This window comes from Solenopsis invicta, chromosome 16, assembly GCF_016802725.1.
Source record: "Solenopsis invicta isolate M01_SB chromosome 16, UNIL_Sinv_3.0, whole genome shotgun sequence".
In the NCBI taxonomy this organism is placed as follows: Eukaryota; Metazoa; Arthropoda; class Insecta; order Hymenoptera; family Formicidae; genus Solenopsis; species Solenopsis invicta.
In genome coordinates this window covers 4,731,871-4,742,698 of record NC_052679.1, presented here as the reverse complement: position 1 = coordinate 4,742,698, position 10,828 = coordinate 4,731,871, and the positions used below count along the sequence as shown (strand labels likewise).

The following is a 10,828-nucleotide window of genomic DNA, read 5'->3' as shown; positions in this document are numbered from 1 at the left end:
TTTTTGTAGAATATTTGTTCAAGGAATGAAATTCGGCAATTTTTAAAAATATTAATTATTATTTCTAAATTATGTTTCTGAAAAGAGTCGCGCAAAACATGAAACAAATATTAGACAATTTTAATAATAGAAAATGAAAATAAAATATCTAACATTGATCTATTTTTTGAAATTATCTGAAAACATTGATGGTAATTAATGCTTAATGAATAATGATCAATACACTTTTAAAATATCAATATAAAAGTCGTACATATTTATCACAGTTCTTACCGCAATAAAATATTTTTGGAAAGAATTAGAATAAATTGGAAATTGATGAAAATTCGCAAGGGGGTGCAGTTATGATCAGGTGAAAATAATGGTAGACGTCGCAATGAAATCGAATAGTAAATCGTTTATTAGTACGAAGGTGTGTGATAGTGTCTCGAGATTGCCGCCTCGGCCGACATTTCCTGATTAAAAATGCCAGACCGCGGCGGTGTGATACCGTGACGTGAACGAGTGTGACAGAGCTTTTCTTGTTCCTTAGCTGACGTAAGAGATAGGTGTTAGAGCTAGTTACCCTGTTCTGCGAGCTGGTGCTGCGCCTTTTCGTCGTCGCCGCGAGCTCGGGGACCGATTCTTCGCGAGGGTCTACTCCCTCGCCTAGGAACCGGCCCCTCGAGTCCACCACCCGCACGGTGAAACTCGGGACGCTCAGCGCTATTGATACCGAATACCCGCGCATCCGATTGGATTACCGTAGTCCGACCGAACTTCACCGATGGGATTTCGCGTTGACCAGATCGTTCGCGTTAACCCTCGACTAGTAATTCGAGCTGAATTGTTGGCGAAGTTAGATCGGACCAGGCGGAGATTTAATCAACGTTGAAACGAGATGTGTGATAAAACGAGTGAGTAAAAATTTGAATACGGCCACGATTTTCAGTGCCGCGATTTTCGTGTCGAGCAAGTAAATTCGGGATCGAATTGAGTTACGTCTGACATTGAGCGTAAAAATAAATTGTAACTTTTGAATTTATTCTTTTAATAAATTACGCTGATTTGATGTATCGAAGATGAGAATCAGACAATCGCGTTTGATATGTTTTTTTTATGTGTAATTTAAGTGGAAGTCTAATGGAAATACACACAGTCTATTTAGTGCAAAACACGTGTATTTAATGCAAAATACGATTATGTAATTTTGTATATTTTGTTTTCCAAAATTGGAGAGTGTCTCGACACGAAAGAGATCTTGAAATCTAAAACTGCGCGCTTCTAGAGCATCGATTGGTCATTATTCCTGAGCGTCCCCGGCGCAACGAAAGGGCGGAACGCCCGTGCGAGCTAACTTTCAAAGAGATGCTACTTGTTACCTCCTCTCGAGGTACTCTAGTGCCTATGTTATTGTGTCCTTTGTTCTGCCTACAGCGCTAAAACCGCCGCTAAAAAAAAACGGCGGTACCAAAATGGTTGGGGAGAGTGGGCTGCTGAGGAGGAGCGACGGAGGGAGACTGATCCTCCTCCCCGTCTCCTCGTAGAACGCAACAATAAATAATAATAATTTCGCGACTCGTATACGCGTTCGAAAGGTAAAGAAACGTTCTCTATTTTCTAACTTTCGTTCGTGCATTCTCTTCTTTATTTCTCTCGTCTCTTTTCCCTTCAATCCTCTTCGTTTCTCTCTCTCTCTCTCTCTCTCTCTCTCTCTCTCTCTCTCATTCACGTTTTGGAGCTAAAGCTCGCTATCCTCGCGCACATAGTGCGGAATAACAATTAAGTATCCTGATGGCGAACGAAAGACGATTTGACAAATCAAACGTTCGTCGACGTATATACACGAAACGACTCATGCTTGATTCTGCAATTTATGTACAATGTACATAATAAAATGATATACAAAATATCGACAATTCAACATAAAAAATCGCACGCTACCGATTCATACACTTGTCAAGTCAAATTTTGTATAGATAATTGAGAATATTGATTTTTTGAAATTAATCTTTTTTTTAATCAAATTTTATACCACAGAGAGTTTAATTCGAGATATACATTTGCCGAACATTTTTGCAAGTGCACAAGAATCAAATGGTAGATCAGAAATAGTTCACGATCGCATCCTCTTTGCATCTCTGTTATCCTATTATCAACGTATTCGCGTACTTTCGGATCACGCATGGTTCGTTTTGCACTTCGCTCGCTCGCCCATTACACTCGATATGCAACGATTAATCGTGACCCCCGTAACGAGGATCTCTCGACCCGGGATTTCCGTGTTTCCCCATTAAAAATAAGAACAATAATAACTTAGATCTCCGTTGCACGTATCATACAAGCTATGCACAAAAGAAAAAAAAAAGATAAAACAACATCGCGAAACATTCAATTATAACGTGGACGCAATAAGATACAAAAGCGTATAACTCCGATCCGCCTTTCGTTTACTCTTTCCCACGCATTTCTTCTCTCTCTCTCTCTTTCTCTTTTTCTTTCTCTTTCTCTTGATCTTCGAATCGCCTGACATATTCGCGTCGTGCGCGCACTTTGATTGTATGCAGTGTTTCTTTTTGATCGTGCGTGACTCTTGTGATAAGTACACACTGTACACCTTCATTCTCTCGCCTCCGCCCTCGCCAGTCATGCTCTCGGTTATTAATATTATTTTATTCGGCTCGAATATACACTTCCTGAGGAACGATGAGAGCTGCCTTAGTCTAATTTAAGAAATCGAGCTAATTGGCTAGTCAGAAATTTCGCTGCTGGCTAAGAGAGCTCTTCTTCGAGTTCAAATGAGCTCTGGCAACGCAATTTGCAAAGTCGCTTCGGTACGATTCGTTAACCCGTTAATAAATTAGTTAATTAAATAATACTGGTGAGCTGCTCGTAGTTCGTCGCAAGAAAGTCGAAGATCCGCGCATCGACGAAAGAAATAACTTTTCGTCCCTTTAAATTAAATCAGTACAAAATTATTCGATTATTTCGCACTTTCCCAATTAATTTAGCTTGTTTGCCAAAATCTTTAGCAATTTGTCAAGGCTGAAGAATGCAAGAATATAATCAGCGATGAACCAGTTTGATTAGCCTTAAGCTGACGAAGGTGCGGAGATGCATTATGCATAATGCACTTAAAAGATATAACGATAATAAAAAAAGACTGAAACATATCTCTCTCGAATTATAATTGTACATTATTGCTCTGCTGCTACATTATATCATCTAGGATAATTTAAGATTCGACATTCGAGAGCACGACTTTCGGGAGCGTTAGATTAGCGTAACATTAACGGCGGCGTTGCGCGATCAACAAATTGCTGCCGAGGTAAAATGCAAACTCGCGCGTATCGATTTTTCCGTATAAAAACACGGATAGTTGCCGCGCCGTGTGATTTTCGATTTACGTGAGTTATCATTAAACGGTATACATGCATCGTTTCGATACTGCATCACTGCAAAGGTTTTAACGGGACATTTTTAAAAATTCAAAATTGCCAATAACGCCTTCACTTTATATAAATTTTTTGAACACCCAAACTCTAAATATTCATTCTCCTAAATAAATGGCTATGAAAGTATTGGAGATAGAGTTCAAACTATCGCAAATGTATTTTCACGAATCGAGTGATCTGGTGCAACAATAATTGCATCAGCTTCGTCATTGACTAGTATATTTCGAAATAATTCATTTATAACGATTTAATATAATAAACAGATATAGAATGTGATTCTTTCGATAAACAAGGGCTAAGTTTATATTTTCAATAATAATATCATTATTTTGAAGCCTTCGAAGTCTTAATGTTCACGGCAACTTTGCCGTTGTCGATCGCGCAAACCACCGTAATCTTTCGCCGGCTCGTACATATAAAATTATATTTACAACAGAGCAATTATTTCTTTGTATGTTGAGGTATTCGCGTCTAGGCGCGTCTAAAAAGAGAGCGTGCACTATTTCGAGGAGCGAGAGGGAGGCTTGCGACGCCCGATAGGACTCCAGAGGCCTTCTTCCGGCACCTACTTCCTGTGAAACTCGTCCCTCTCGCTCCGAAAAGGAAAGATACAGTGAATTCTCCTTTTCCTATCTTTGTCGCCATGATCGCGACGCGCGCGCCTGCCGTTACAAATAATTTAAAAATTATATTCGTATTTATAATCTCTTCTCTCGCGTCTCCCTCTATACATAGCTTTTTTTAATATATATATTAAATTTCAATCTTTTTTTCTCGTTCTTGTATGCGCACACGCACGGGAAAAGATTTCGGTAACGATATCGTTATGGTACAGCTATGCTACACGCGAGTGGAGTACCTCTCCTCCCGGTTTTCTATTTACATTGCTCGTCGATTACCGTTTACTTTCTTACACATGCGGTATGTATATAAGGGATAGCGGTATTTATACGGTGTACTAATGTGCGCCTGTATAGTCTAGCACTTTCCCTCTCACTCTCTCTTTCTTTTTCGCGTCCCGCTTTCGCTTTGGTCTATCTCGAAGTGTACCAAAAGCTTGAACCTCAGGCTCTTGTACCTCGGCGATGTCACTTTGTTTCGACGTAAAAAAAAGCATGTCAGTATTTCTACATCACAATATTTTTTCGATTTGTCTAACATGCAGATACGTTTTGTGACTAGCTTGATTCTTCACCGCGATTCTTCAAAGGCGTTTCGTTCTTTGGATAAAATTACAGCTACCAAATCTTGCAAAATTAATTTTGTATTTATCGATAACGAGACGAAGTGACATCCGGAGGAACAAATCAACGTCGGTTTGTCGCAATCCGCAAACCCGCGAGTCGTGCGACTACCGATCAAGGATCGTTCATAAAGGCGCTTTTACCCGATCGTGATAATAATATGTTTAATAATGCACACTAGTAATTTGGACCGCATTCGCGGAGTTGTCCGGCCGTATTTGTCCGCAATAAAGCCGGCGATTTGGAATGGAATGGGAGTTACGAGCGTGCCGCAATTGTGGCTCATGAATTTCCTAATACGTTACGTTATTAACAACACGTTCTCCATTACATTATTAACAATATCGAGATTTCGTTAGCGTGATCATGATATCTCGCCTCTGGCATCTGTTTCGAGAGAACGCGATTGGCGATCGAGAAAGAGCTATTGCCAGTTTGGGAAAAAGGATTGTTACAAAGATCATCAGGAGTCTTTCGATTCGGAACAAACGATATGAGTTGTACTGTAAATCGAGCTTCATTGGAGAATCTTTTAGAGCAAGTAAGAGTACTCTCCTCGGGAATAAAATTTCTCATGCTCCCTACTTCTTATTAAGCGATATTTTACAATTCTACATTTTCGCGATGAGATTACAAAAATAATAGGCTCGCGCGCGCGCGCGCCCAAAAATTTCCGGTCGTGAAAGCGCGAATATTTATGTGCATTTAGCGGCAGTGTAACAATGATAGTAATAATATATGTGGTATCTATAGTCCTTGAAATTGTATGCACGTTAAAATCTAATTAAATCAATTTTGGGATTTACATATTTTGTATATACCGCGTCGATTTATTTGCCATGTAGAATTAAATAATGATGAAAAATTTATTTAAATAAAGCGGAAATTTCACGTTTGAAAGTAAGATTGAATTAATTTTATTTTATTTGACTGGACAGATTAGTAATAATACTTCATAATCATGAGATATTTTATTTTGGAATGCGACACTTTTCGCCAATTTAAAAGGCTGAGGAATATATTTGTGATCCGAAATATATCGCTTATATCATACAGTTTTATTATATAACAATACATTGTATAAATATTGTCTTTTGTAAATAGAAAATTTTGTGAGGATGTAACAGAAAACAGAACAATGATTTTATCACAATTTAATTGATTGATTAGAATCTAACGTGCACACATCGTTTTACCTTCTCGCCTATAGGTAATTTGAGAACTCGGCATTAATCTACGTGTTCGTGCATTTATTATTACATCTCAAGACTATCATCGGCGTGCATGGGTGTCACTTCACGTCGTCTCGACGAGGCTACGGAAAGTGATTATTATCGGACTAGATAACCGCCTGGTACTAACTAATGTTTCCTACTATGTATGCGTGATCGGATCCGCTACTCCGAGGGCGGGCCAAAAATTACACGTTTCAAAGTATCAAAGTTTGTACGAAACTGGCCGGTCGGCTGAACACGTCCGACTGTTTAGGATATAGGACTGGCAGTGGATCGGTTAATTAAGGGAGCAAAACGCTCGTAATCGAGATCCGCTCATTTTGCAATTTGTGCGTCGTTCATTTTAAACTACCTCATTTATTTAGCCTAGAAACACCTGACACGTCCTTGACAAATTAAATTTTGGATTTAGATGGCTATTCTCGACTTTAAGAGTATCAAATTTTATCTTACGTTTTAGAATAAACAGATTTGCAAATTTTTCCGCAGATTCGGCGGGTTTCGACTTCGAACATTTTTCGGAAGTTTATCTAATTTATAAAACTGTGAATTGCTTGAAAGTGCGATAGGACTGATCGCCTAGGGTAATTTTGGTACTTCGTAGCTCTTCGCGATTGGTAGTCGCACGATTTGCGGGCGACGACATCACGACGAGGACGAGGTCGAGGTCGGCTCGTTCCGCGGTTAACGCTTTTTCTCTACGTGTATAAATTACAAAGGATTCGACTAAAAAGGTAAAAGTAATCGTTAGCGTCCTTTGGTACCAGCCTGAGTCTCATTACAAATAAATTTATTAGATAGTCTTGCGTATCGGCTATATGTATAAATCACTAAGAGATCACTGGGTTTCTCTCGTCAAGTCCGAATCGTCACTTGCTCGCGGGTCTCCTCGTCGCTTTGACGATCGAGTCTCGTTCGACACGAACGTCGCGACTCGATTCGCCGAAGCGACAAGATTACCTTTATTGACTCTTAACTGTGGACATCAAGGTATCAAAATACAGCAGTTCAGCACAGCCGAATCGGCGTCAGCCGCTCTTCCGATTAACGAGCGCGATCGATGGGTATCAGCCACATCGTGACAAAAGTATAACAGAAACGAGACTTCACCTCGTCTCTCTGTCTTTCTCTCTCTTCTTATCGAGAGCACATCTCTAGGAAAATCTTCAGAGATGTCATCGGTCCTCCATTAGGACACGATGTAGTCCGCGGAATGATGCGAGTGGTGAGAGTTTCGTTGCTTATCCCTGCGATGATTCGTCCGAGAGTTGCTGCCGCGGGTGCCGGTGGTGCCGGTGGTACCGGTGGTGCCAGATGTGTGATGGCTGTAACCGCTGTCACTGCCGAAACTGCTGTCGGGTTGACCCTGGTACAGTCGACCAACATTATTCACCTGATCACACGTCGAATCCCGAGTCGAGTTCGTGTAATACACCGGCTGACTGTACTTGTCGTCGTTGAACAGCCGATCGGTCGGCTGCGAGTACGTATCCGAATACTCGCCGCCCACCTGCGTGTAGAGCGGCGTCGTAACGTCGGATTGACCCTGCAGACCATAGTAGTCGCTGCCGTATTGTTGCTGTGACGACAGGTACTTGTACTTGTCGTTGCCGGACTTGCCGTTGCGCGAACGCTCCTTGCCGCTCCTGTTCTGGCTGGAGTAACGATGCAGGGGTCCCAGCACCGGCACGCTCTCGTAGGGGTTCTCCTCGAGCCGTGGAGCCTGCGCAGCCGGCAAGGGCGGCATGAAGTACGGTAACCTGTGCGCCACCGACGGGACGGACTGCTGACGTTGGGTGCTGCCGGTGCCTGTTCGGGCACCGGCCACGCCTGAAAACCGGAGACTCGAGTCAGTAGGAACTCGGAGATGCGTTTATATACGTAGAATGCTATAACGAAGTTGAAAAGTTAACGCAGAGTTGGGAAATCGAGGTAGGAAATCAAAATAGGAAATTGCGGTGGGAAAACGAGAATAGCAGGAAGAGAGATTACCTCGATATAGCGAAGTGCATTACATCCGGGAAGTTTCGATTCAAGTTTATCAAATTCGATTCGGTTTCATCAAGAAGTAGTGGTTAAAAGAATCTCTATATATAGATATACTGCGACAGTTCTCAACGAATCCAGAGTCTAAAAAACGTTACCGCTCGATCGCGTGGAAGTACTACGCACTCTAGGTAAACGTTAAAATAGCAAACAGTTCTTCGAAAAGCAGGTAGAAAAACGGTGCTGGAAAGGCCAAGAAATAAGGAAAAAGAGCAGCACCGACGAGTCCAGAGGCCGATGTGTCGCCGGCCAATAACGTAAGAACGGTAAACAATTACGGAGCGGATAAGCAAACATCATTGTTAGTTCAGAGACGTTGGTTCAGCAGGCTACAACTACGAAAAATCTTTCGAGCGGAATTGCTTCGGGAAACGTCTTCTTCGTAGTCTTTCTCCATCGTCCTTTTTCTCCGCGTATCTTTCCACTTCTCTCTGTCAGAATATCGTTAGTTTATAGTTGCTGTGACTTACCTGCGACGCTAGGATAGAGCTGAAGCAGGGCGTCCAGCAGCATGCCCTCGTGGAACTCGCCCATGTCGTGGTTCTTGTCTCGTCTGCGTCGATCGAGGCTCCTGGGGCTGCGGCCGCGTCGTTCACGCGGTGGCCTGCCACCAGCCGGGCACGTACCCCAGGTGGGGCCGCTGCTCGAAGTGAGCATCCTCGCCTCCGATGGTTCGCCCACCGACAGCTCGTCCTCGGCGAACTCGTCCTCGCTCACCGGCTTGGACGCGCTGGATGTGCGGTGATGGTGACGGTGATGATGGTGATGATGATGCAGACGATTGCGGGCGTTCAACTCGCTCTCCTCGTCCGTCTCCGGATGGTCCCCTGCGGGATCGAGATTCATTTAAGGTTTAACTTAACGGTATGACGGCAAGAGCGGCATTTCACTCTTAGCGAGACGGAGAGTTAGATTAATCGTGAATAAAGTATCTCTGACAATCGGAGAAGGTTAATTAGACGCTAGAAAACAAGAGTATTTCTCGGCAAACGCGCGGTGGAAATTAATTAGACGGATAATTAGCTTCTGGGAAGGTTAATTATTTAAAGACACGTTTGAGAGAGGGGTTGCGAAATATAGGTTCGTATTTATAATCGCATTTCTATTGAGCGACTCGGGTGATTCCAGCTCGAGATATGAATTAATGGATCTCGATGTTATATTTGTAACTTCAATTTAACTGAGAACTCGGAAATCATTGTGGCCACGGCGAGAATTTTGTTTCTCGCGATTTATTAATCATTTCTTAAGAAAATTATATTGCGTGCATTAATTTTTAGATTTCGAATCATTTAGCTAATTTTACAGCTTAAATGATATTAATTTATGTTCAACCTCATACGCTATAACAAATTAATATTAACCATTCGATTGCTAATAGCAATTTCAACTATTATATGCATTTTTTTATTTAATTCTTTTTTTATAATAAAAATATTAACAGTTAATTCAAATTACTCTACATTTAAAAATTTATTTTTATAAAAATTTCTCTTTGTTTTGATAAGTGCAATTTGAAATTTTTATTCTGTAAGAAGCGCGATTATCTCGCGCGAATAAATCTCACACGAGCAATTTGTATAATGTATAATACAATATTATACTCGTATATCAATGAAGAGCGTGTCAAGAGAATGGATTTAGATCTTTTTAAGTTGGAAGGATTTGGTTTGGCTTGCGGGAACGAGCTGGACGGGAGGCTGCAGAACGAAATCGGTTTAGGATGAGAAACGCATTGTAACAATTACGGATTTCCGTCGAATGCAATTAGAGTAACTCGCGATCTATTTAGCCGATACTTCGAATTTGGTTTCGCGCTGAAATTTTGCTTCGTCAATTCGGTAACACGAGACTCGCTTCGTTTCTCCATTAATTGCCTCGCGTTATTCCGCCGAAATGTCGCGGTTGAGCCGCGATCAATACTAACGACACAGCGGGGCGTGTATACGTGAACGCAACGTTAAAAAAGGGTGCTATCGTATAAATAATCGCGGGGTGAAACGGATATTTCGAAGCGGAACCGGAATATGGTGCGGGATACCGTGCCGGCCAAAATCGGTCGCCGCTAGAAATTGAACGGGCTCGTCCAATTAATTTTTATCTCTCGGCAGGAGCGGAAGAGACGCGCGATCGGAGAGGTCGATCGGAAACAAGGCGGGATAGGAGGGACGTATCGCGTCGAATTATTCTCGAACAGATTGAAGGTGTTATCGGACCGGCTCCACTCTCGGCATTAAGTCCGCACTTCGCTGGCCATTAAACCACTCGAGATATCCTCCGTCCGTTTCGGACGAGTGTCTACTCGAAATATCCTTCGCTGTTGCCATGACCTATTAACCGTTCGACGTCGATCTCGTCGATCGCGACGTATCCTGAATTCTCGATTTCCGTCGTCTCGGATTTCTCGCGATTACGAAAATAGTACGATACACTTATTGGCCAATAATAACAGCTCGAGTTGTTCTGACCAAATAAATCTAATCCCGTGCAATAATTTATATTTTCAAATATGGGTTATTTTTTCGAAAAACAATATTTTACATTTTTTGAAATAATTTTTAATCGTCAGGAAATAAGTTAGAGGTGATTTAAAGGGTATAAGAAAATGTACGCCTAGAAATTGTATGACGAGAGAGAGAGAGAGAGAGAGAGAGAGAGAGATGCACATCTTGAAAATTATTTAAAGTATTTCTCGCAACTGGAAATTACCCTGTCAAAAACAAACAACTTCATTTTGGCGCGGTTCAATTTGATTGGTTCCATGAATTTTGCAACGCGCGAGTTATCCTCCTTGTCGACATGATCACCGAGTGGATCCGTGGAATTCTCTGGCGTTTTTACAAGCCCGCAAGGGACAGGACCACCCTCT

General features: G+C 41.8%; 1 protein-coding gene across 7 annotated transcripts in view; it reads right to left on the bottom strand.

Annotated features, from left to right (window-relative positions):
- Positions 1-377: 377 nt before the first annotated feature.
- The window catches only part of LOC105203258 (WAS/WASL-interacting protein family member 1), a 357,301-nt gene continuing 346,850 nt past the window's right edge, over positions 378-10,828 (bottom strand). For all 7 annotated transcript variants that reach the window (XM_039458358.1, XM_039458359.1, XM_039458357.1 and 4 more), the window contains 2 exons: positions 8,430-8,786; positions 378-7,743 (listed from right to left, as the gene is read on the bottom strand). In XM_039458358.1, coding sequence (XP_039314292.1) covers positions 7,103-7,743; positions 8,430-8,786 — 998 coding nt within the window. In that variant the 3' untranslated portion in view covers positions 378-7,102. The remainder of the gene's footprint in view (positions 7,744-8,429; positions 8,787-10,828) is intronic.